Raw genomic sequence first — 26,980 nt, forward strand, 5'->3', positions numbered from 1 at the left:
AACTAGAGAGAAGCAGTGTATATGTACTTAGGCTCCAGGAAGTAAGCAAGTTTGATCCTACTGGGCTGAATGATGTCTTCTCTTTGCATCATTCTGCTAGGCAGTGAGGGGAAGCAACAAGTTTTTTTAAAAAAGGACCACATTTTGTTGCCCTAGTTGGTGGATAGGGCACCAGCTCTGAAGTCAGAAGGATCTGAGTTTAAATCTGGTCTCAGACACTTAACACTTCCTGGCTGTTTGACCCTGGGCAAGTCACTAAACCCCAATTGCCTCAGCAAAAAAAAAAAAAAAAAAAAAGACCATATTTGTCCTTTCCTGCTGTGAGCTGTAGACTTAGTGTGAAATGCAAGGGGTGAGAAATCTAAAATATTTCTGTGCTTTTACTATTCCTCACTGGATTATTGTAACTTGTTACAACCCATTTATCTCCCTTTCCCCCTTGTTATTAAACATTTATTTTCTTTCTCTCCCATCACCTCTTCTACTTCTATCCCCAGGGGAAAACAAAACCCTTGAAACAAATATGTATAGTTAAACAAAACAGATTTTCATATTGATCATGTCCATAAATGTATCTCATTGTATATACCTAATTCATTACTCCTCTGTCAGGAAATGGTTAACATTCTATATCATTGGTCCTCTGGAATCGTAATTGATCATTGTATTGATAAGATTTCTTCAGTCTTTTAAAACTTTCATTTAAAAAATATTATAAATTGTTCTTCTTATTCTGCTCCTCACATTATATCATTTCATGACAGTCTTTCCAGGTTTTCTCTTTTACCATTTCTTACAGCACAATGTTGTTCCATTATATTCATCTGTTATAATTTGTTCTACTGTTCTCTAGGCATTGACTGTCCCCTTAGTTTCCATTTCTTTGACAGTTTAATAAAATTTGCTATAAATATTTTTGTATATGTAGGCCCTTTTCCTCTTAATTTTTTATCTTTGGGATATAGGCCTAATAGTACTATTAAAGAGGATGCTCATTGTAAAGACTTTTTGGGTGTCATTTCACATTGCTTTTTAGAGTAGTCAAACCACTTCACTTTTCTACCAGCAGCACATCAATGTGCCTATTTTCCTGAAATACTTGAAATTTTCCCTTTTTTGGGTCAACTTTACTATTCTGATGGGTGTAAGGTGGAACCTCAGAATTCATTGCTCTAATTATTAGTGATTAGGAGAATTTTTTTCCATTTTTCCCATTTCTATAGCTCTAGATAGCATGGGTTTCTTCTCTTGAGAACTTCTTGTTCATATCATTTGACCTTTTATCAATTGGGAAATGACCTTTAGTCATACAAATTTGAATTATTTCCTTATATGACTTGGAAATGAAACATTTATGAGAGAATGTTGTAAAGATTTTTTTCTCCAGTTAACTTTCTCTCCTAATATTAGCTGAGTTGCACTTGTGTAAAGCCTTTTTAATTTTATATAAAATTGTCTGCTTTATTTTCTGTGATCCTTTCTATCCTTTGTTTGGTCATGTAGTCTTCCTCACTATAGCTCCAAAAAGAAGTTTCTTCCTTGTTTCTCTAATTTGTTTATGACATAAGTTTTATGTTTAAATTATGCATCTTTTTGGATTGCTTTCTATTTTTCTAAGAAGTTTTTCTCAATGAGTCCTAATCCCAGTAACTGGGGTTTTAAAAAACCCTCAAAAGATCTTAAAAAACATGGTTATAGTAGGAGAAAAGAATACAGAAGGATAGATGAATTGAGTTCTTTCTCCTCTTTTCCATTACTTTTACTTCTTAATATTTGTGTGACCTTGGACCAGTCGTTTAGTCTTTCTGATTTTCTGTTCCTTGGGCAGGGATCTAGACCAAATACTTTGATATAGTTCCTTCCAGATCTCTGATTCAGTATTTACATAATTCAACAGGTGAATGAAATCCTGACTTGTCATACTTTTTCTAAATAACCGTTTTTTTCCTTTTTCAGAGTCTTCCACAAGTCTAAGTGGATCTGACAGTGAGAATGAGGAGAAAAGATCTGTGTCTAGCTCCTTCAGCAATGACTTCAAAGCTGACTCCCTTGTGGAGGGTACTTCCTCCCGTTATTCCATGTACAACAGTGTTTCCCAAAAGATGATGGTATGTTAAGAGTCCGTGTTTTGAAAGGTTTGCCATGGAATGAGAGAAGAAAAGTCTATATTGGGACTGTGGAGAATTTTTCTAGTTGTTTTCTAGATAGAGATTCTGGGGAGGATATGGCTACTTTTCTAAACTGAATGAAATAGCACACCAGTACATGTTAGAGATGAGTGCTTGGGACAATTCAAGGAAACATTTCTCTTGTTGTTAAGAAAAGAATCTTTTCTGATCTTAGGACACTTTGTATTTCAGTTATATTAGATTCTCTTTTCACTTATAGTCAAATTTGTAGTCAAAATTTATAGTCAAACACAGATATCCTGATCTTATTAAAGTGCATTCTCTGGTGTATATTTATAAATGAATAGAAATTGTAGTCAGATTCCCGCACTAAAGTCTGATTTAATAAGGTGACTGCTTTTCCAGAGGTTCTCAGAAACTTCTGGAGTTTGTGATGAATGGAAAATATCATTCTTTTTCTTTTCCAGTCAGAGTTGATAAGGATCTTCTAAGTGAAAAGACCTTCTTTTTCTTAGAAGGACTCTTTACTTTTATCTTTACACAAAATTGACGTTATGGCAAGAAGGAACTTAAGCAGGAAAATCTAGATTTTTGTACATTTCAATCTATTTGACTCTGCATGAGTCTTACATGCCAGAACCAGATGGAAGTAGGAAGCTACTTTTAGAAACCTTATTTCTCAGGTCTCAGTTGTGCTTGTATAGTGATGGGAACGGCTGCTTCTGAAGTCATAGGCAGAGTACAAATTTTAGGCCATAAATGCCAGATATGGGGAAATGGAAGGTTTTGGGTTTGTGGCTCAGTGTGACACAGGAAAAGATAACTTCCTTAAATTTAGAGAATGACTTTGTGGTTATAATGGGAACTTGATCAAGAGATCATGTTACTTTTTTCATGTGTGTCAGTGATATTATGTCTTCTAGATGGAGGATCATGTAGAAGGAGGAATCCCTGGTAGAAATTATAGCTTCCAGAAAGCTTCCTTGTGTCTCATTAGGTAGATGCATGCAACATTTGGGAAATAATTTCTATTTCTTCAGGGTGTAAAATGAGTCCCTCCAGGATTTAGTTTAATCTTTGTGAGCAATTGTTCCTTTATTATGGTTTCACTATACTAGGACCATATTGTATTTTTCAGACCTCAGTTTTACATGATGAAAGATTTAAGTTAATTATATGATTAAGCAACTTGCAGAACTCCTTGTTGCCCTTGCCTCACAGGGTTGTTCTTCTGAACCAGAGTGATGTAGAGGTTACTCTTTGAAGCAGTTTCATTTTAAATTATACTCCCTTTATCACCTCCATGCTCTAGATCTAATTTTCACTTAATCAGGGGAATTAGCTAGAGGGGCAGTCCTATGAACTTCCAGTGAGATTCATTAAATGTTTCTGGTGCTTTAATTACAGCTTTGTGGTCCTCTCATTTATTCAACTACTAGTTGGCATAGATATACACTCAACTGAATGCAGGTACCATCACTAATTATCACTAATGATACTCCATCATTTCTTTTTCTATTTCAGGCAAAGATGGGCTTCCGAGAAGGTGAAGGTCTGGGCAAACACAGTCAGGGTCGAAAAGACATTGTTGAAGCCTCTAATCAGAAAGGCCGAAGAGGCTTAGGGCTGACACTAAAGGGTTTTGACCAAGAACTCAATGTGGACTGGAGAGATGAGCCAGAGGTAACCAAAGTAAAATTTTATCTAGTATTGGGTACCACATTTTAGTTGGGATGTCAACAAAGCAGTATATGTCCTGAATAAGAGAACTAAGAGATTATGAGAGTTCTAAAAGTCATGTCATCTAAGAAATGTTTGAAAGAGCTGGGGATATTTGGTTTGGAAAAGAGAAGACTTAAGGGAATGCATGAAAATTGTCTTAAAATATTAAGAATTCTCATGTGGAAGGGGAAGAGATTTATTTTCTGTTTCTTGGAAGGGGTAAAACTAGAACCATTGTTGGTGGATAATGTGGTTAAGCAACTTTTAGTTCTCTGTAAGAAAAAGTCTCACTGATACAAGTTTTAGGAGTGTGGAATGAGCTGTCCCATGAGACAAATGAGCTTTCTGTCATTGAAAGTCTTAAAGCAGGGTCTGAATGACCTTAGAAAGGATTCTTTATTGATAGTAAAGTGGTCTAGGTGACCTCTGAGGTGCCTTTTTAACTTTGAAGATTTTATGGCATCTTGATTCCAAACTACATTTGTTTATCAATTAATCCCATGTAATATTTACAGTGTGTTTATTCTTTTGTGTCACAATTTAGATTCCACTTAAAGACAAAAAAAATACCTCTATGATGCTAGTTTATATTTTGTGTTTTTTTCCCTGCTGCTCCAGTGCAAGAAGGAGAGAGACCAGTCATCCTAAAACATGATAAAAGCTTAATAAGATTTCATTTTAAGACACTGAAAAGCTGAGAGCTAATGAATTCTGGTGGTGGTCCTGCTGAGTTGCCTTGTGGCTGCTGAGGGAAAGACTAGCATGTGACAGTGAGGGTTTGGGTAAATATTTGTAATTGGTTGTTGCACATAGCCTTTCTCCTTAAAAGTGTAGAATACTTTTCTTAGCCTCATTTGTATGGAAATATACAAAGAATTTGGGTTTTCTCAGTAAAACAGAATTAGAACTGACTATTTAATCTCAAGTCTGCGTTAAGCCTCCTATAATTGTGTTCTTAATGATTGGAAGGAAAAGAACATTTGGTTGTATCTATTCTAAACTCTTAGGGTGCCATAGCATACATTAGTTTTTCTCTTTAGAAAAATTGCCTAAAATTGCTTTGCCTTACAATTGAATATCTACATAGTATCCCCTAGAATCAGAGGCAGCAGTAGGTGGATGTTTTTATCTTAAGTCACACTGGGGAACCTGGAGTACGTTCCTGGAAGCCTGTCATTTGTGCCTGGTAGCCTTCAGTGATTCTCGGTGTATCCTGCAGCCAGCCTTTGTTAAGCAATTATGTCTGCCTTGCGATATCAAAAATTTTAGAAGTTTCATAAAGAGTGATGGTTTTAATTTAAATATTTAATTTTTGTTAATCTCTTTTGTTTTTATATTATATAAATTTCCATATATATCCTTTTTTCTTCTTTGGGAAGCTGCATTTGAGAATAAAGATTTTTGAAAGATAAGAGGAAGGAAAAAGCAGTTAGCTAAACCAGTCAACATAAGATATAATACTTTAAATATAACTTTTAAGGACAGTTGCAGAACTGGGTGTGATCCCAGAGCTGGTCATGTTTGGCTTCATTTTTTTTTAATGAAACATTAAAAAATATTTTTTAGACTATACATTTTCATTCATTTGTTACATATTTGCATATGAATCATGTTGGGAGAGAAAAATCAGAACAAAAGGAAAAAAAATCGTGAGAAAAAAAAAAACAAGGAAAAAAGTGGTGAAAATAGTATGTATTGATCCACATTCAATCTCCCTAATTTTTTCTCTGCATGTGGATGGTGTTTTCCATCCAAAATTAATTGGAATTCTGGTCTTATTTTGTTCATTGGAATTTACCATCTTTCTGTTAAGAGGAGAAAATTAGGTTTTGTCATCTGATTTTTAACTAGATGTCTTGGAATGACTGGAAGTAGAAGAACTTCATTTAATTGGCTTCAAGTCACATTGTAAATAATGCTTTAGAGAGAGCTGTTTTATATCTGTGACTTTCTGATTTCTGTTGGAGGAACTCTTAGGGTTTAGAAGGCAATTTCAAGGCCCAAAAAGTTAGCAGAGAGCTAGAAATTTTCTTCAGAATTTGAAACTTAAGCAACATACTGTTTCCTAGCTTTGCTCTATGTTCATTCATTCTTTACTTGCTTAATGGCATATAGAATTGAAAATTAGAAGACCTGAGTTTGAATCTTGATCCTTATGTTATCTTGGGCAAATCACTTTATTTTTCTTGACTTAAGGTTCTTCATTTATAAAATGAGATGTTAAATTGAAAAGTACTTAAAAGTTGCCTCTAAGCCTAAAATCCTATCATTTGTTAACTCTATTCCCCATTCCCTTCTTCCCTCTCCTCATGCTAAAATCTTTTTCTTTTGGTTTGATTTAGAATTGCAGAGCCTAGTTTTCATCAAAGATTCCTTTTCAAGACTACCAGTCTAACCACCTGTTTTTGTTCTGTTTGTAGCCAAGTATCTGTGAACAGGTGTCATGGTTCCCAGAATGCACCACTGAAATTCCTGATACCCAGGAGATGTGTGAGTGGATGACTGTGGGAAAGGTAAGGTTGTACACAAAGAACACCCTTCATTTTTGACACTACTCTTCTAAATTTTCTCCATCCCCCTGTATTTTATACAACAGCACAGTTTACAAGGGTTTATGAGAAGAATTAGCTTGACTACAAGTGTAGGAGCCCAGTGTCCTCAGTTTAGGTCTTAAGAATATTTGCCTGGGAAATCTGATATAGTTTTTCTTGTATCATTTTATTTATTGGTTAGCACAGAATGCCTAGTTTCTCTGTTTAGTGCTGCTTTTCTTACCTGCCAAGTATTGGAATTTATTAAGCATTCATATATTTAGATTGTGCTGAATATTCTTTCTTGCCAAGTAAATGAAAAGTTAATAGTTCTTACCTTGGGACAGCATGTGGGAGAATGAGGGGCTAGCTAGGAAAGTTGTAAAATTTCTCCCTGAAGAATTTTAGGGGTAAGTAACCAAGTATTTCCTTAGTATAATAACCTTGAGTGGATCCTTTAAACATACTGGGAATTGGTCCTTTATAGTTTCTTGAGCTCTTTTATTGTCATGTAAGTCTGATTTCTCTGGATTATCTTTGGAAGGAACTTTAGAGATCCTCTAACCCTCTCATTTTTCATCAATGAGAAAGCTAAGTTTCAGGGGATTTAAGAAACTTAAATACTTCTCGTCTGTTTGCCTTGAGTTTAACAAAATGCTAGGCACATGTAAATAATAACCTAATAAATTCTTATTGACTGACAGGCTGTTTTTGGTATCTTGGATATAGCCTGTCTTTACCTTTCAGAATTCATATTCAGTGTGGTAGCCCAAGTGACACTTCTTCCAAGAAGCTTTTCCTGATTTCTCCATCCATCCACCCCATCTTTCCCTTCCTAAAGTATCCTAGAATACTTGGTTTGCTCTCTTTCTTGATTTCTTCAGTCCTATCTTGTTTTATACTTAGCTATATGGTTTTTTAAAAAACCATCTTTCTGCCTCCATACTCCTTGAACCAAAAGACACCTCTTTTTCTTTCCCCCTTACTCCTTGATCTGTAATGAATATTTGTTGACTTGAATTGCCCAAGGTCAAAAAGAGTAAGTAGCATCGGTACTCAAATTCAGATCCTCTGATTTCTTAATCTGTGTTTTTTCTTGCTTTACTTTTCTAGAATATTATAAATTCCTGAAAGGCAAACAAAGTACTTCTATATCTGAAGAAGATAAAAACTTTTAAAATATACTTGATCAGATTTGCTCTTTTCCCATATACAAATACAGTGTGTGCTCTGATTGTTTTTTTCCCCAACAGTTAGGAGGCATTACATATAGAAAATGTTCTTTTAACATTTAGCTTTTAAGAAAATGTTCTTAGAAATTTATTTTTTAAGTAAGAATACTCATGAAGAACTTACATTGAGATATGAAATTATTTTGGGATAACTGCATATCTTAAGATGTGTTAAATATTTAACTTATATGAAGTAAAAATGTTAATTATCATTTGGGCTTATATATCTTTTAAATATCTTGAAACTAAAAGTTATATAGATAAGCTGACATTGCACATATTTTATTCTGATGTCAAATTATACATAAAGTATCCCTTTTTTTTATCAAAGGAGGAATTGAAGCAAAAAAGAGAAGTGGCTTTGAAGTTAGGAAGCACAAACATGCAAACCCACAATAGATTGAGGAATACTAAAAGGGACCTTTTCCAGCATCTGTTTTAGTCAACTTCTTAGATACATTATTACAGTATTAGAAGAGACTTAAAGAACCTTTTAACAAAATAAAATCACAGGAGGTAAAAAGCAGTTATCCAAGTTCTAATTTGGCTACATATTAACCATTCTTGTTCTTGCAAGATGCACCACAAGTGGTTTTTCATAATAAATGAATAGGATGAAGTTTAACCTAGCTCTCTAACCCTGGGTCTTCCCCATTCTTTACCTTTCTTGAGCTCCAGGGAAAGGCAGTGTGAATGTATTTCTTTGCTTCCTCCAATAACAAATGTCCAATAACTTTAGCTGCTTGACAAATTGATATCTATAGCTAGAAATTAGGATTTTTTCTCTTTCTCCTCAGGGAATGAAGTACCTTGTTACTACCAACTTTACATTAGTGACTTGAATCTTGACTCTCAACTCATTTGGAAATATGTCAGAGGAACATAGGACTTTGTCAACTTCTTATCTCCAGGGGAACTTGATTAACTTCTAGACTTGCCCAAAATTGTCTCTCAGAATGATGAATCTTGGCTATGAAAACTCTGTAGACTTTGTAGTTGACTTCCCTTTCTCTCTATGTATTTCACATGGTTGCTACCACCCCACATGCCTTCTCATTTGATCTTTACTCCCCCTCCACCCTGCATCAGTCAGTCAACAAACTTTTACTAATACACATGATGCCTGTTTTGTGGTAGGCATTGTGCTAAGGTGCTGAGAATATAAAGACATAACAAAAGAGATAATGCCTTTTTGGATCTTACATTCTACTAAGGAAGACAATATGTATAGAGTTGAGTGTAGACAAAATATTTGGATGGGGAGACACACTAATTTCCTGAAGGATTCAGGAAAGGATGTATGTAAACCTCAATCTTAGTTAAGAGTTAATGTGTATTTAATCTCATAAAATATATAAATATATTTATATATGTCATATAAATATATAAAAGAAGACATATAAATTATAAAATTCAAATATATAATTGTCAAATTATATATAACATCTATAAAAGATGTATATCTTTTATATATTAAATATTTTAAATATATAAATATATAATATATATCATCAAATCTATATAAATATATAAATATCAAATATATATAAATATCAAATTTTAAAAAGTCAAATATATAAAAGAAATGTCCACAGAGAGAAGGAAGGAGTTATTTAATGTATTTGTCCACAATCCAGAGTTCTGTCCAGCTTCTGTAATTAAGCTAAATTAATATTCATCTTCTGTCTGAACCTCTTGTCAGACTCCTGTCTATTTCTTGGCGATCGGTACTCAGTCTTCTGTTCTTCCTCCCATCCCATGTACTTCTCATGTTACTAAGTCATAATACCACCTTTAGTATCCCAAGCACATAGTCCTTCAAAGTGTATCTTTTACAAGGCTTAAAAGTTGAAAGTATATACTATAGTTATAATTCCCTCAATATAGTTTCTTTAACGAGCCAACTAACTCTTCTTATTCAATTATCCCCTGGTTCTAATGAAGTGTGATAATTATTTTACTCTTTTCTTATGCCTTTGTATCAGAGGAAGATGATAATTGAAGATGAAACTGAGTTTTGTGGGGAAGAACTTCTACACAATGTCCTGAAGTGCAAGGTATAGTGTTTGGCACATAGTAGGTACTTAAATGCTTGCTGAATTGGAAGGTAAGGCCTTTCTACTAGAGGTAGATTCAAGAACTTCAATTTAGCAAGCTGCTTCACTGAGCTCTTTACTTGATAGGCTGAAGAATAATTATTCATATGTAGACATTCCTCAGACTTTTTCTTAGGTTAAATAGACTTTCTTCAGAGAAGAAATCTAGATTAGTATTAATGAATCCTTCCTATTTTTCTAAGGTATCCTTCAACCTGCTTGTTCTTTCGGTTGGTTTTCCTGTCCTGTGTCAAGGGATCTAGTAGCTACCCTCAGAGACAGAAGGAATGAGGTTTGAATAATTGGAAGAGGGAAAAGTTTGAAATAGAGAAAAATCTCTTGGCGTAGTCTCACCTCTACATAATTTTTTGGGGGGGAGTGAGAGAGTGGATACTGGTGAACTGTCTTCCCTGGGACTTGACTGGCAAAAGGTTCAGCATATTAGGGCTGTTTGTCTCTGGAATGGGACTCAGATGAAGGTGGAACTTTTCCCTTTTTAGAATTGCCAAAAAAAATCATAATCTCATTTTTTCCCCTCTATCTTATTAAAGTCTCCGGGTTTGTGTAATTGTTAAGACTATTAACTTTTTTTTTTTAAGAAGGAGAAACAGCCAGATATGATGTGTGGGAATTTGCAACAAGAAGAGGGTTCTGAAGAGGAAAGAGTCAGGATCCTTAGCTCTTTGAGGGTTTCTGTGGCTAAGACATTGGTGTGATGCTCTCTCTCTTTTTTTTTCCTGCTTTTTTATTGGCAGACTGTGTTTGATGACTTGGATGGAGAGGAGATGCGTCGAGCCCGGACCAGGTCCAATCCCTATGAAATGATCCGGGGAGTCTTCTTCCTAAACAGGTTTTGTGGGAACTTTTCTCGCTGTTATCTTTTCTTCTTCTTCTTCTTTTTTTTTTAAACCTGACTCTTAGCTTCATTTGACTTGAAAAGTTACAATTTTTTTCTTTTGTTATGTTGCAGAGCAGCAATGAAAATGGCCAATATTGACTTTGTATTTGATCGTATGTTTACGAATCCAAAAGACTCTTCAGGGGTAAGACTGTCTTTATTTATGATTCTATGGTACCAAGTGGCTCTAAACTGAAATTGGACACTTGTTAAAATCTAATAGGATGTTGCAGATGAAACATTTTTATGAACTCTGCTTTGGACTTCTCTGTGGTTTCCAAAGCTAGACAAACTAAAAAGTACCCAAGACAGCAGCAACATCCAGGCATACAAGTGTGGGCCTCTGTCCTCCTAACTGTGTAGAATCTGTTACTTATTCTGAGCCTGGTAGCCATGGATAAAGTGGATTACCAAGTTGAAGCAGTCTGGAAGGCCCTGGAAAGCGAGAGAGTTCTGATTGGTAGAGCAGTGTTTCCTTAGAATAGATCATAAGGGAAAAGGGAAAACTCATGTCCTTTCTTGTTATGAATGGTAATGGTAATTAGACATTGAGAGGGTGAGAAATCTAAAGTTATCCCATGTTATTCTTTCCCTGGACTTTTGTGTGAGGCAACTATTTTATTTTATTTATTTATTTTTATTATAGCTTTTTATTGACAGAACATATGCATAGGTAATTTTTCAACATTATCCCTTGCACTCACTTCTGTTCTGACTTTTCCCCTCCCGCCCTCCATTCCCTTCCCTAGATGGCTAGCAGTTTCATACATGTTAAATATGTTAAAGTATATCTTAAATACAATGTATGTGTACACGTCCATGCAGTTCTCTTGTTGCACAAGAAAAATCGGATTCAGAAGGTAAAAATAACCTGGGAAGAAAAACAAAAATGCAGGTAGTCCAAATTCATTTCCCAGTGTTCTTTCTCTGGGTGTAGCTAGTTTTGTCCATCATTGATCAATTGGAACTGAATTGGATGTTGTCATTGTCGAAGAGAGCCACTACCATCAGAATTGATCGTCATGTAGTGTTGTTGAAGTGTATAATGATCTGGTTCTGCTCATTTCACTTAGCAATAGTTCATGTAAGTCTCTCCAAGCCTGTCTGTATTCATCCTTTTCTTACAGAAATTTCTTACATTTCTTACAGAACATTACAGATCATTTCTTACAGAACAATAATATTCCATAACATTCATATAGCATAATTTACTCAGCCATTCTCCAATTGATGGGCATCCATTCATTTTCCAGTTTCTAGCCAATACAAAAAGGGCTGCCACAAACATTTTGGCACATACAGGTCCCTTTCCCTTCTTTAATATCTCTTTTTGGGATATAAGCCCAGTAGTAACACAAGGCAACTAATTTAAATAGCTTTTCAGAAGCATTGTGATTTCATAAAAGGAAATGCTGTCCTGGCAAGCAAGAGATAATGATTCTTGTCTGCACCTTCCCTTTTCACTTAGTACTTAGATGACTGAGAAAATATCTAATTTCTTAGAGTTTTAGTTCTCTTATATATAAACAGGGATAATATGATATTCTCCTTAAGAAAGAGGGTGAGACTAAATGACTTCTTGAAATCCTAAACACATACACATACACACACACACACACACACACACACACACCACCCACACTGCAAAAAGCAATAAATATATTTATATGCATTAGTATATAGATAGGTAAACACACATGTGTATATGTATGTACCTCCCTTTGGATTTGCAGATCCAACCTGGAATTATTATTACCACCCTGAATCACTAATTAAAAAAAAAAAAAGAAAGTAATCTTATTCCTCAAAGATAAAGGCTTTTGAAGCCTACTTATAGATAGTTAACCTTTCCCATTTCACATACCTTTTTGATTGTTGGGATGTTAGAGACTTCCTTTCTGAGGTCTCATGTTTCAGTTTATATTTCCTTAACTGTTTCACAAGTGTACATACTGCTTGGTAGACCCAACTATCCTATGGTTATTTCCCTCTCCTAGGCACATGTGTACTTCCCAACTGCTGTAGCCAGCAGGGATAGACTTAGAATTGGTGCTTTGAGAAAATTTAATTGGCATAATGTTGATTTAGTTTTCCAGATTGCAAATGATTTTTTCTAAGCCCCTGATAGCTGAGGAATTCTGTTATGTTTATGGGAAAGTACAGCATCATTCTGGACTTTTAAATGTAAATGCCTTCAGCATGTGTCATTTGCTCATTGTCTTTTGCTGAAATGAAAATGAAATCACTAGAACAATACCATTCTTACTGTGGGTGGAAATGTTAATTATACCAAGAAAGGTTTGTGTTGGTTGGGTCAAAGTAGTTCTTGGCTTGAATTAGTTGCCAGTACTTATAGAGAAATGCTCTTTAAGAGGTGTTTCTTCTTATTCCTCAGTGAGAGGATGGTAGGTGTTTTCTTCCTTCCTTCTCATATTTGCTATCCCCTAAGGACCACATTAACAAACAAACTGAGCAGGCTGGTTGATTGTTTTGTTTTTATTTGTTTTTTTTTTTTTTCCTGGAAAATATAATAGCATGGATAATAAATTGCATTTTTACAACCAATTCTCTTGGAGAATGAATTGCTGTTGAGCTAGTCAAGTTTCAAACACACTTCTTGTTAAATAGAACCAAAACATTATTTATAGTTTTACATTATATTATAGGTTTAAGCTTAAAACTACACCAAGACTTTTGAGATGCCCTATATACTCTGTCAGTCATGGCTTTACTTGTATCAAGACAACTTTGTTTATCTGTTTTTTTTTTTTTTTTTTTTTAAACACATGTAAGGGAAACAGTTGGGAGGAGTTTACTGGGAACCATATTGTGGAAGAAAATTCTGTATTTTATATTTTAGTCACAAATCTGGAAATAATTTTTATTCATTTACATTTATATAATTGCACACATTTTTGCTGAGAGTGAAATCAAGAGATGATCAGAGTATTTGAAAATCTCTTAACACAAGACATTTTGGAATTGATATTTATATTTGCAAAAAATAGAAAAAATTCCACAGTTAAGATTCAACAAGGGTTCAAAGTGTGGGTAATAGTCTCAGAAAAATAATAATTTTAAATAATGGGATCCTTAAATCCTTTTTTTTTTTTTTTTTTGACAAGGCAACTAAGGATGCCTCTTTTTACCTGGCCACAGGTAAACTCATGAGATAATAACTTCATTATTTGAAGGAATCAAAGACTTCCTTTGTAGTTTGACCAGTACTAGAATTGGTCCAGACACGAGGAGGTCTCCAGCTTTCTACTTGTTCTCTCCTTCCTCAGCTTTCACCCAGTTTCTTTAAAGGAAGTAGTTAAAAGATAGAGATTTTTATTTAGGCCATTGTTTCTGAATTGGTAGTTAAAGAAATATTGCCAAGAATTTCTTATTCAGATTAGCTTCAGAACTTCAAACTAAAGTATTATTCCAATATTATCTTGCAATAAGTAGCCAATAAGTAGCCTAAAGAGGTTGGGGAGAGGGGAGTGGAAGAAAGAACAGGGAAAGTCAAGAGTTTTCTCAGTTGTAAGCAACAAAATGAATCAGTAAAAAAAAATTTTTTTTTTTAAGAAAATTGGGTGTTAACCTTGTGCATAAGGAATTATACTTAAGAATCCTGAACTAAGTCTAGTGAAGTGAAAGATGAAGCTATTGTCCTTTCATAAATAACTCATATATGTAGAAATCTCAGGACCTTAGACTGAATTGAATTTGACCCTCAGAATTCACATTCTACTGTCTACCTAATTCTCAGGGTGATATTTTTCCCAGGAAACTTTTTTTTTTCCAGTAACATTTTATTTTTCCAAATAAATGTAAAGAAAATTTTCAGCATTCATTTTTTAAAACTTTGTGTTCCAAATTTTTCTTCTTACCTCTCTGCTCCCAAAGACAGCAAGCAGTCAGATATAGGTTAAATATATGCAGTCTTTTAAAACAAATTTCCATTTGTCATGTTGTGCAAGAAAAATCAGACCAAAAGGGAGAAAACCACGAGAAAGAAAGAAAAAACAAGCAAACAAAAAAGGTAAATATACTATGCTTTGATCCACATTCAATATCCATAGTTCTTTCTCTGGATGCAGATGACATTTTTCATACTGAGTCTGTTGGAATTGTGTTGAATCACTGCATTGTTGAGAAGAGAAGAGCCAAGTTCATTATAGTTGATTGTCTCATAATCTTGTAATTACTGTGAGCAACGTTCTTCCCATTCTGCTCACCTCACTCAGTATTAGTTCATGTAAATCCAGACTTTTCTGAAATCATCTTGTTCATCATTTCTTATAGAATAATAATACTCCATTACTTTTATATACTATAACTTATTCAGCCATTCCCTAGCTGGTGGGCAACCCTGAGTTTCCAATTCCTTGTCATCACTAAAAGGGCTGCCACAAACATTTTTGCACATGTGGATCCATTCCCCTCTTTTAAGATCTCTTTGGAATACAGACTCAGTAGAGAGACTGCTGGATCAAAGGATATGCGCAGTTTGATAGACCTTTTTCCAAGGAAACTTGAACAGGTATTTGAAGCCTATTCTTGGTTAGCACCTGCTGGCATTCAGAAATCCCTTATCTCCTATTACATTGAGAAAGTCCAACTGCCATCGCTAGGATTCCCTTCTTATATCTTCAAAAGGGGACTACATTTTGGAAATTACTAGCTGTTTCTGTTGTTATAATTATACTTTCAAAGCCATTTGACTTTCAATTAGAAATATGCTAAAACTCTGAATGTTCACTCCCCCAGGTGCAAGGGTTTAAATTACCCTCATTCCTTTGCTTTTTGGCAGAGTACTCTGGAAAGAGTGCAAGTAGTTAGAACTTCTCTCCCATTTTTACTGTACTCCATAAAAATCTTTTCTATAATCTTCAAAATTCATAACAATCTCAGCATTTTCCAGTCATTAAGATGGTGATTACATTTTTCCTGCTTTGCAGATCAAACAGAATAGCTTTGTTAACCTGGGAAAATCATTTAATTACGCTCAGTCTCAGTTTCCTCATCTATAAAATGGGAATAGTAATAGCTGTAAACTACAGCCTCAAAGGGTTGTTGTGTGCAACTAGTGTACTTAAAGCACTTTCTAAACCTTTAAAATTGATTTACATGATTATTATTACTGAAGCACTAGTGATGGACAGGAACATTTCCATCACCCTTTTAAAGGAGCATTATCAACAGAGGCTAATCCAGGGCCTAACCTTGCCTCACCTGCAGGATGAAGCATTGCTTTTAGGAGCTATTGGCAATTGGCATGACATAAATATAAGGAAGAAGGAAAAAAAACAACAGATAGAAGATGATGGAGGGAATGGAAGCAAGAGGATAGAAGGAGAAGGGAAGATGCATATTGTAGTTAGAGAAGAGAGAACTTATGCTTTAGTGCTCCTTCTTATTTTAATGGAGATTTTAAAATTAGTCTAGGTTTCAAACATCTCTAGTTAACTATGTGGCTAACCTTAAATAAGTCATTTAATCTCTCTGTGACTCATTTTCTCTATGAATAAATGTTAATGCTTTCTCCTGTGTTCTTCATGGGTACTTGTGAAGATACATGGAAAATAACATGGGAGAAAACTTTGAAAAGAAAAAAGGCCAAATTCTAGGAATGGCTGTTTGCATTATAATTTTAATTAGGGAGTTAGCTCTGGTAGTTATAGAAAAGGCTTGAGAAGCTGTTCTGGAGATTTAGCATCTTCTGCCTGTGGCTGGAAAATCCATAGTATTAGTGGGAGAGGATTTGCAGAGATTATGTGTGTGGTACAGTGGTCCTAGAATCAAATGTTGCTAGTTTATATAGTGAAAAAACATTTCTTCCCTTCTTTCCCTTTAAATAATCCCTGCTGAACTCCTTTCCTGTCCTGTCCTCTTCTTCCCTTTCTTCCCCTTTTCTCCCCTCCCCTCTCCTTTCCTCTGCTTTTCTCTCCTCTCCTTTCTTCCTTCTCCTCTCTCCTTTCTTCTCCTATCCTCCTTTTATAGAACTCCCTGTTGAAGGACCGGAGTCCAGAGCTTCTGTACTTTGCTGATGTGTGTGCAGGCCCTGGAGGCTTCTCTGAATATGTGCTTTGGAGGAAAAAGTGGCACGCAAAGGGCTTTGGAATGACCTTGAAAGGGCCCAATGACTTCAAACTGGAGGATTTCTATGCAGCTTCCAGTGAACTCTTCGAACCCTACTATGGTATGCATTGTGGAAGGGGGAATTATCTTCTCAAAAAAGAGAGAGTCCTGAAACCTATGTCAAGAGTATAACACTATCTTTGTAATTGTGTCAGTTTTGTTGGGCTGTCTTTGCCATGGAGTTGAAACAATTAATTAAGATAATAGTAATAATAGCAGTATTTACATAATGCTTTAAGTTTTGCAAAGCACTTTACAAATATCCCATTGATCCCCACAACAACCCTGGGAGGGAGATGCTATTATTTATCCCAATTACAGATAAGGAAACTAAGGCAGTTAGAAGTTAAGTGACTTCCCCAGGGTTACACAGCTATTACATGTTTAAGATTAAAGTCAAATTTAGCAGCACCCTGTACCTACAGGTGCTTGTTTCTTTCTCTGTTTTGTTCCTCTACTTCAGTCCAGTTGTATATGGTTTAAACACTAATTGTGGCAAACTCTTGTCAGTTATTCATTCTCCCCTTTCAAAGGGAAGTCTTTACTTATAATGACAGAAAGTAATGAAATCATATGATCCTTTGCTAAATGATGGCAATGTTATTAAGAAATACAGATCCTATTCCTTTTACCAACTCTTGAGTGTGGAATATATTTGGTGATGGATAGCCTACTTCCTGTACCCATCGATCCTGATTGTTCTGGGCTTGCCACCAAATCTGTCCAACCTTCTTTGTGCCTAATGTTCAGTAAGAATAAGGGAAGAAAAACCTCATAAGCCAACAAATAAATTTAGGGGGGAAAAACATCAGGGGCAGCTAGGTGGCACAGTGAATAGAGCACCACCTCTAGAGTCAGTAGGAGCTGAGTTCAAATCTGGTCTCAAACACTTAACACTTCCTAGTTGTATGACCCTGGACAAATCACTTAACTCCAATTACCTTGTAAAAAAAAAAAAAAGTCATTTTTAGATTTCACTGATACTTTTTTTGTCATTCTCATTTCTCTCAACTAGTAAGCCTGCCTTTATAACAAGAATAACAATGAATTAAGCAAAACCAACATTGTTCCCCATAGTATATGCAAAATTCTATACCACATACTTCCTGTCTCCTCCCTCCTTTGGTTTACAGCAAAAGGAAGTAAGATAGCATAAATTTAAGTAAAAGATTTAGATTTAAATTTAAATGTTACTGCTTTGAAAATGAGGTTAAGATCATAAAAGAGAGCACTCTGCTATCTTTAAGAAGTACCCTCTGTTTCATAGAAAACTTATTTTTAATGATAATTATATGAAGGTACTAGATAATGAAGAATGAAGATAATGAAGACAATAAAATTGTTTTTATTACATGAAGCTCTGGACTTTAGTCTATCTTTGTGTTGAACTTTGTGATGAGGACAGTGAAATTAAGGGCCTCATGTAAGAATTCCCTCCAAGGAATTAGAAGAACTGTACTACTTCAGGACACTGCCCAAAAGAGCTGTGTTTACTAGTGCCTAGGAAAGTACTTGGTAGATGGACTAATCACATACTATTTTCCTAGGTGAGGGTGGAATTGATGGAGATGGAGATATTACGCGACCAGAGAACATCACAGCTTTTCGAAATTTTGTTTTGGATAACACAGATCGCAAGGGTGTACACTTTATGATGGCTGATGGGGTAGGTGCTATCTTACTCGTGAGAAGTTGACCTCTTGCTATTAAGCTTCTCAGAAGTTGCATTCCCAATAAAGGGTTAAGATTGGATTATGTCACCTTCTGATGGAATCTCTTATTCAGGATGGGAATTGATTTCTTAGTTGTAACTAAAGTTTGGGTGAGGGTTAAAGGCTGGAGGGAGCAGGAAGGTAGTGTATTGTACTGTGTGTACATGATTTTGTGAAGAGCATAGTCTTCCCTTGGAGCAAATTGGTATACTAGACTTTCTTATTTGGTTCTGAGACATGGCAAGTTAAGGAATAAATATAGCTAAAATGAACCAGCCAGAAACCATATAGGGAAAAGTCATAAATCATTTGTCAATCTCAGTACTTCTGACAGCCCTTTTTGGATATATGCTGTCAAAATTTACCTGGTCTCAGAATTGTTTGACAGGTTGACAAGCTGAAGTCCACTTAACACCCCCTCTCCAGCACTACTGCTTTATTGTTGGGGGAGGAAAACATTAATGGCATGGAAGGTAATCTGTAGTAGGAATCTGCAAGTCTTTGGACTATGGTGAATTGTTCAGGGACCCTGTTTCCAGGGTAACTTTTTAAGGAAGAGAAAGAAATTGGTTGTAATTTTCTTAGGAGAAAAAATTCAGTCATTGCTAATTCAGCCTTTTAAAGAATCTTTATTTGGGGTGAATCACCATTTATACTAGGCCAGGGCCAAAGAATTCTGGTCTCAATTTCTTTACTTAAAGGAAGAAAGGATAAGTGGAACAGGGAAAAGCCTTTAAGGGGCCAGTTTTAAAGTAAATGCCAGCAGATACTCCATACATCTCCTGTGCAATGTTAAGGCATAATTAGGAGCCTTAGAAGAGTGAGGACAGTATGTCAGAGATAACCTAATTTGAAAGATGTGGCCTACCTGTGATTAGCAGATATGACCAATTTGAGGAAGAATGAATAGCTTGGAAACTAGCTTTGAACTTACTGGATGTGGGATTGATAATACCTGTGATGGTAGGACCCACAGATGGAAGGACTGTCTTTTTATGTATGCAATATGAAAAGATTGCTGGGTACTCATCACTTTTTAGTCATACTTTCATCCATATCTTCAAATTGGGAAGGGCCCACATCTTTTTTGGTTCTGTCTTTCCATGCTGCTAACTCAGATGACCTAAGCCAATCTTGCCTAGGAGCAACCCTCTCTTCTCTTTCATGAGACTAGATCTGTGCTCCCTTCATGGAGACACTTTGAGATACCAAGGACATTTAGTAACCAAGGACTCAGACCAGCAAATGATCCAGTGAAAGTAGGAAATGGATCCCTATGAAAGGCACTCTGTCATTGAGAAGCTATTGTTTATTAGTATATTAGCATCTTCTTTTTCAAAACTATACTTAGAATTCTTTTGAGTCACTTTCATTGAGATTGTTGTGTGATCCTGAGTGTAGGAGCAAGGACACTTGTTCCCTAGGTCTTAGGTGAGATTGTGCTACAGAATCTAGAGTAGTGTACCTCATTCTGCCATGGTTGCTTCATTTCTGATGAGGTCAGCAACGTACTTCTGTTCTTCTTGATCTCCCTCCTTGGATTCCCATGCTATTTCAAGGGCTGCTGGCTGGTAAAGGACGCTCTTTGAATCATTTGAATTGAAAAGAACATTGCATTAGAAATTGGTGACCTCCTGGATTGGAGTCGAGTTTGGGCAAAGTTGCTTATCCTTGGGGTCTCAATTTCCTTTTTGCAGGAGAGTTAACAATTTTGTGTCCATGAAATTAAGCAATTGTGATATAAGGATTTTAAAAAAACACAAAGTGCCATAGTCTAAATTTTCATTGTTCATTCATGGTACTTAATTTTATATTTTCCTTTCAGGGCTTCTCTGTAGAGAAGCAAGAAAATCTGCAGGAAATCCTCAGTAAGCAGCTATTGCTATGCCAGTTTCTTACAGGGCTGTCTGTTATCCGCACAGGTAACACATTCTACTTCAGTTGTTTCATCACTTTAGAGCTCTCCAGAGTCACTCTCATGTTGGGACTGAATGAGGAGTTGTTGGTGTAAAGGTGTGGGGATGGAAGGAGCACTCTATAGCAGTCAAAAGTACAAACTTTTATTTGTACAAAATAATTAATTATCTATTCAGATGATGACATGTAGTTGAATTCAGGGAAGAAAGGGACTTTCAAAAATCCCTTTCATAAACTCATGCCCTGATCCATCCATATCCTCTTAAGCAGGGAGGGCTTAGTTTTCTCTGGTTGCATTTCCCTGCCCTCCATTTACAATGACTCCCTATGACATCCTTTCTTGCCCTTGCTTCTTTTTTTGAAAACCCACTGATTATAACTGGTTCTGTCTTTCTAATCTAGGAGGCCACTTTGTCTGTAAAACCTTTGATTTGTTCACACCATTCAGTGTGGGACTCATATATCTGCTGTACACCTGCTTTGAACGTGTGTCTCTTTTTAAACCTGTCACCAGCCGACCTGCCAACTCAGAGAGGTAAGATCCCCCTCCTCCTTACATAGGCCAGTCTCTCTAATAATATTGCCCAAAGAGCACCTCTAGGTGCTTTTCTCTAATATGACAGTGAAAGATGGTGAGATGTTTTCCAATGAGACATTAAGATCTTTACAACACCATTGCCCAAACTAATTTAGCTGTGGAATAGCTTTGGGCCATGATTGGCTGTTCTCAAGTATTTGCAGGCCTGTCATGTAGAAGAAGCATTAGGCTGAATCTGCTAGGTCCCAGATGACAGAATTAGGAATAGTTGATAAAAGTTAAAACAGAGAAAGATAAAGGCTTTATATAAGGAAAAATTTCCAAAGTAAGTGATGGAAAAATGAAATGGCCTGTCCCACGGTAGTGGCACCTCCCTTACTGGATGTCTGTCTCCTGAGTTTGTCCAGCTCTGAGATGTCTGTTTTATGCAGCATAGTTCAACAGAAATATTGGCTCCAAGATTTATCAGTCATATGATTATAGGCAAGTAACTTAACTTTTGAATCTTAGTTTCTTTATCTGTAAAATGGGCATAATAATATTTATACTACTTTGCAAATTTTTTGTGAGAAAAGTTTTTTCTTATAGCACTAAAAATTGGAACTAATGTGCATTTCTTGAGGAACTACATCTTATTCTTTGTGTGTGTGTGTGTGTGTGTGTGTGTGTGTGTGTGGCAGTTAGGGTTAAGTGACATTCTAAGGGTCACACAGCTAGAAAGTGTTAAGTGTCTGAGGCTGGATTTAAACTCAAGGTCTCTTGGCTCCAGGGCTGGTGCTCTATCCACTGTGCCATCTAGCCGCCTCAACTGTGTTTTATTCTTAACATTTCCTCTTGCAACTACCATAAAGTTTTATGTGCTTATAGATACTTAAAAAGTATTTACTTAATGGAGGAAAAAGATTGCCAAAGTGTGAGTCTTCTGAACTATTGGGAATAAAGTCTTGAAATTGACATTGGGATGGTCTTGGGAAAAGATCAGTGACAGCTGTGGCTCAGGAGGGAAGTTGTACTCTCTGTGGTAGAAAAGTTCTTGCTCACTGTGAGGAATGAATGTCTTCTGGCAGGTATGTGGTGTGTAAGAGCTTGAAGTCTGGGATTGATGACGTGCGGGAATACCTCTTCAAGGTAAACAACAGGCTCAATCAGCTTCGGAAGAGTGAACTGGATGTCAACCTTGTTGTTCCCCTGGATGTGATCAAGGGAGACCCTGAATTCACTGACTACATGATCCGATCCAATGAGAGGTGAGGGGATAACCAGGAGCTGAGAGATTCAGAGTCTTCTGATTGTGAATCCTTCCCTCTGTGGTTTGGTTTCTGTACATCCCTATGCTGCCTAAATTCTTGTTTCAGGTCCTCGTCCTACCCCCAGTGCTGTCCCTTCTGCCATGCTTTGTCATCATTGTGGTTAATATCCCAACTTAGGAAATCTCAATGTGAAAGCATATATGGTATACAGGAAAGTAGGACTATGACAGAGGTTTCATTTTCTCTTTCAAATCCCAAGAGACAGAATTTCCTTTTCATTGTTTTTGAGTATGAGTGGCCATTGCATTGTTTCAGCTGAAATTTATCTTGTCTGAATCATTGAGCTGCTTTAGTTCTATCTCAGCCTGCTTTGGAAGGTCTTAGCATCAGAGTTTTTGCCACTTGATCATTTTTTAAAAATTCTTTTTAACTGGTATGAGTCTTCTACTTTATGTAGTAGTCTCCTAAGCAGGAATACCACAGAACAAATTTAATTGATTTATCTGATAACTTGAAACAACATATTGTAGGATTCTGGTTTTTGATCTACTCTGTCCACTTCCATTTTATGGGAGAGTTCATCCCATTCATGGGAGAGTTCATCCCATTCACATTAACAATTATGGTTACTACCTGTGTATTTCCCTCCATTCTATTCTTTCTCCTGCATGTCTTCTATTTTTCATCTTTTCTCTCCTCACCAATGTCTTGCTTCCGTTTACCATCTCCCCTGATCTCGTCTCCTTTCTGTCAGTATCCCTTGTCCCCTACCTCCTGCCTTTTACTTTTAATCTCTTCTCTTATTTCCTTTCCAGGTAAGATAGATTTCTAAATTCAACGGATTATCTATATTAATCCCACTTTGAGCCAATATTGATGAGAGTAAGGTCCATACGATGATCGTTGCCCGTCCTCCCATCTTCCCCTCCACTGTCATAGGTCTTTAGTACCTTTTTATGTAAATAGTTTATACCATTCTACATCTTCCTTCCTTCTAATACTCAGTGTACTTCTCTTTCTCATCCCTTAATTTTTTTGTTATTTCCTTATATTCACCTTATATGCATATCTCCTATTTATGTATATATTCCTTCTAGCTGTACTATTAGTGATACAATTTTTAAGAATTACAAGTATCATCTTCCCATATATGAATGTAAAAAGTTTAACTTTATTGAATCTTTTGTTTAATTTTCTCCTTTTAATTTGCTTTTTTCTTGGGTCTTGATGTTGGAGGTTAAATTTTTGGTTTCGTTCTGATCTTCTCTTTATGAAACTTTGAAATCTTTCTATTTCATTGAATGACCATTTTTTCCTTTGGTGTATTATGCTTAATTTTGCCAGGTAAGCGATTCTTGGTTGTGGTCCCATTTCCTTTGCCTTCTGGAATGTCACATTCTGTGACCTCTGATCCTTTAATGTTGCCCTTGCCAAGTCCTGTGTACTCTTCTTGATTGTGATTCCTGATATTTGAATTGTTTCTTTCTGGTTACTTGTATTTTTTTTCCTTTACCTGATAGTTCTGTAATTTGGCTATAATGCTCCTTGGAGTTTTTATTTTGTAATCTCTTTTCTGAGGTGATGAGTGGATTCTTTCAATGCCTATTTTGCCCTCTGGTTCCAGGACATCAGGACAGTTTTCCTTGATAATTTCTTGAAAGATGCTGTCCAAGTCCTCCTTTTGATTATGGCTTTCAGGTAATCCAGTGATTCTGATATTGTCTCTCCTGGATCTACCAGGTCAGTTGTTTTTCCCATGAGATATTTTACATTTTCTTAGATTTTTTTCATTCTTTGGAATTTATTTGATTAATTCTTGATGTCTTATAGAGTCATTAGCTTCCACTTGTCCAATTCTAACTTTTATTTAAGATGTTGTAATCTGATAACTTGAGAGTTACCATAGTATAATAACTAGAGAGCTGACCCTGGGTATCAGGAAGAGGAAGACTTGTGTTCAGAGTCCTGTCTGACACTTTCTATGTGTGTATTCTCAGCTACTCAAGGCAGCTCTTTAAGACAAGGGTACTTAACCTGGCCATAGGGTTGAGTTTCATCTGAAGCTTCTCGTCTAAAGTCTGTGAACTAAATATTTTTTTGATAATTGTATTTCAGCATAATTCATTTCCTTTGCAATACTATGTATTTTAAACTTAGCATGAAATGTACAAAATTTTTGAAAGGCTTTTGCTAAAAGTTAGACTTTTAAATTACCTAGAGAAGTTTAAAATAATTAGGGAATGTTTGGAAACACTCATAACTCAGGGGTTGAGAGGGGAAAATCCCTTTCCCTAATCCACTGTAAGTCTTCTACTTGGTCCATTTAGGACATACAATAAAAATGAATCTCTTTTATTTGTATGTTTCTTTTGGCTTTTTTCAAAGTACTTTCACATGAATTATTTCATTGATACCATGGGAGATTAGGTAGGACAGAGGTTAGCTCCCCTTATGACATGAAGAATAAAGCCTAGAGAGGTTGAATAATTTTGTTGAGATTAACTCAGCTACTTAGTTAGCAAACCTAGAATAAAATGTTTTTTCCTGTCTAACTTGGTACATTTTTATTTTAGCTATACCACCTCCCATAACTCCCAAGAAACAGTTATGATAAAAATGGCCTAGCATTTTCCTTTATTTTAATAGTATTTTATTTTTCCAGATACATACAAAAAGTTTCCAGTATTCACCTTAGCAAAACTTGTGTTCCAAATTTTTCTCCCTCTCTCCCCAAGACAACAAACAGTGTGATACAGGTTAAACATGTATAGTTCTTCTAAACATATTTCCATAGTTGTCATGCTGCACGCACACACATACACACACACACACGCACACATCAAAAGGGGAAAAAAGAAAGAGAAAAAAAGACACACAACCAACCTCTCCCCCCCAAAAAAAGATGAAAATATTATACTTTGATCCACATTCAATCTCCATAGTTCTCTCTCTGGATATGGATGGTACTTCCACACAAGTTTATTGAATTATGGCCTACTAATCTTTAGTCACATTGTAATAATTGGCAGTTAAGCCCAATCAAAATCAAATGATATGGTAAGATGACTGATGGTAAAGATCCTTTTATCGCTATTTGATTCCAGTTCCTCAAGCCACTGATTAATGGCTCTGTTTTTATAAATTCTCCTAAAGCCAAGTTGTTTTCTCTTTCAGCCACTGCAGCTCACAGATCAAAGCCCTGGCCAAAATTTATGCCTTTGTCCAAGACTCGTGAGTGTTTTTCTCCTGGATGGGAGGGCGTTATGTATACCACGGGCAGCAGATTAGCAAGATTTCTGGGACTATATCACCCCCAATACCTTTTATAATTCAAGTCAACATCTTAAGCACTTTGTTGAGTGTGTGCAACACTATGCTAATTTGAGAGAAATCAAAGAAATATATGACGTGGTTCCTACCCTCAAAGAGTGAAATTACAGTCTATTTAAGGAATAAAGTTAACACATGAGAAATGCCACGAGGACAATTATAAGGTAGTGTGCCAGCAAGTGCAGCACAGTTTTCATTTGTTTTTTCAGTGCACATCAGTTGCTGTGAGATTCATAACACTATGTTAGGTACTGAGGGAGATACAAAATAAATAAGGTATGAAACCTTGCCTCAGTGAAATGATAGAAATTAAATATGTGAGTGCCAAAGGAGCATAGGGAATGAAAAGTGATCAGTGAAGTAAAATTAGTCCAAAAAAAAAAATTTCCTGGAGGGGGTGAGTTTTGATTCACTTTCATAGACTTCTTTATTTAGAGAAGCCTGATGATTCCAGTTTGGTTAGAATAGAGAGAACTAGACTATGCTGATGGGGACACGGAAAGGTGGTTTTTGGGTAAACTCTTAGACGAACAGGAACATAAGCAATTCCATAGCTTCCTTCCTCTTTTCAGCCTGGGCACAGGTCTCCAATTTTAACCTCCAATTTTGTGAGAACCCCAAAGAAGTGTCATGAGTGTCCCAGGCTAATGGTGGAAGAGTATGTATGCATGCCTGGGCCTGTTATATACATTAGTGTAAAGCTTCTGAGCATCACTGGTATGTTAATCAGTTGTTGGCTTTTCCTACAGGACTCTTAGTGAACCACGCCAGGCAGAAATCCGAAAAGGCTGCCTTCAACTTTGGGGGGTGAGTATATCTATACAGGTCAGAGCCCAGCAGGCTGCTTCCTGGTCTGCCCTAAAGGAGGGTAATAAGTATTTTTAGCCTTAATGCTTCCCTGATTGGTTCCCCATCCTTCAAGGAACCAGACTGATGGCTGAAAGGAACTCGTTTGCCCTTAGTGAGCCTTACCATTGGACACTCTATTTTGAATTTCCTCTTTCAGTTACTCCCTCACATTATTGTTTCCCTGTGGCCAGATCTGGAAGTTGAGGACTGGTGGGCAGGTGAGGCAAAATTTGTTGATTTATTTTTCTGTGTAGCCACACTGGTCTCAAAGATTACCAGAGCAAAAAAGGTGATATCAAGGGTATGCTAACCCCAAGGGGCAATATATCTAGATTCCTGTTTACTTTCTTCACCCTGGTTCCAAATGGTATTCTCAGTTCTCCCTGCCATCTGGCCCCCCAAATATACACAGGAGCCAGTGAGTCTCCAAACTAAAATTATGTATCTTCCTTTAGATTCCAGATCAAGCCAGAGTTGCTCTCTCTTCTTCAGATCCAAAGTCTAAATTTTTTGAATTAATAAAGGTGAGTGGGATGGGGATGGCTAGTATCTGGGAGAAGATTGGAGATGAGAAGTGGGAGAAATCCTTGAGATAATCCAGCATGACTGTTCCTCACCCCCATCCTATTCCCAGAGGCTTGAATGTG

General features: G+C 36.2%; 1 protein-coding gene across 5 annotated transcripts in view; it reads left to right on the top strand.

Annotated features, from left to right (window-relative positions):
• The window catches only part of CMTR1 (cap methyltransferase 1), a 63,699-nt gene that overhangs the window by 19,006 nt on the left and 17,713 nt on the right, over positions 1–26,980 (top strand). For all 5 annotated transcript variants that reach the window (XM_051996791.1, XM_051996793.1, XM_051996792.1 and 2 more), the window contains 14 exons: positions 1,957–2,108; positions 3,654–3,812; positions 6,272–6,364; positions 9,600–9,671; positions 10,466–10,560; positions 10,681–10,753; positions 16,600–16,798; positions 18,285–18,403; positions 20,275–20,371; positions 20,769–20,901; positions 21,972–22,151; positions 25,329–25,385; positions 26,234–26,291; positions 26,789–26,857. In XM_051996791.1, the coding sequence (XP_051852751.1) occupies positions 1,957–2,108; positions 3,654–3,812; positions 6,272–6,364; positions 9,600–9,671; positions 10,466–10,560; positions 10,681–10,753; positions 16,600–16,798; positions 18,285–18,403; positions 20,275–20,371; positions 20,769–20,901; positions 21,972–22,151; positions 25,329–25,385; positions 26,234–26,291; positions 26,789–26,857 (1,556 nt within the window). The remainder of the gene's footprint in view (positions 1–1,956; positions 2,109–3,653; positions 3,813–6,271; positions 6,365–9,599; positions 9,672–10,465; positions 10,561–10,680; positions 10,754–16,599; positions 16,799–18,284; positions 18,404–20,274; positions 20,372–20,768; positions 20,902–21,971; positions 22,152–25,328; positions 25,386–26,233; positions 26,292–26,788; positions 26,858–26,980) is intronic.

Source organism: Antechinus flavipes, chromosome 4 (genome assembly GCF_016432865.1).
Source record: "Antechinus flavipes isolate AdamAnt ecotype Samford, QLD, Australia chromosome 4, AdamAnt_v2, whole genome shotgun sequence".
Lineage (NCBI taxonomy): Eukaryota > Metazoa > Chordata > Mammalia > Dasyuromorphia > Dasyuridae > Antechinus > Antechinus flavipes.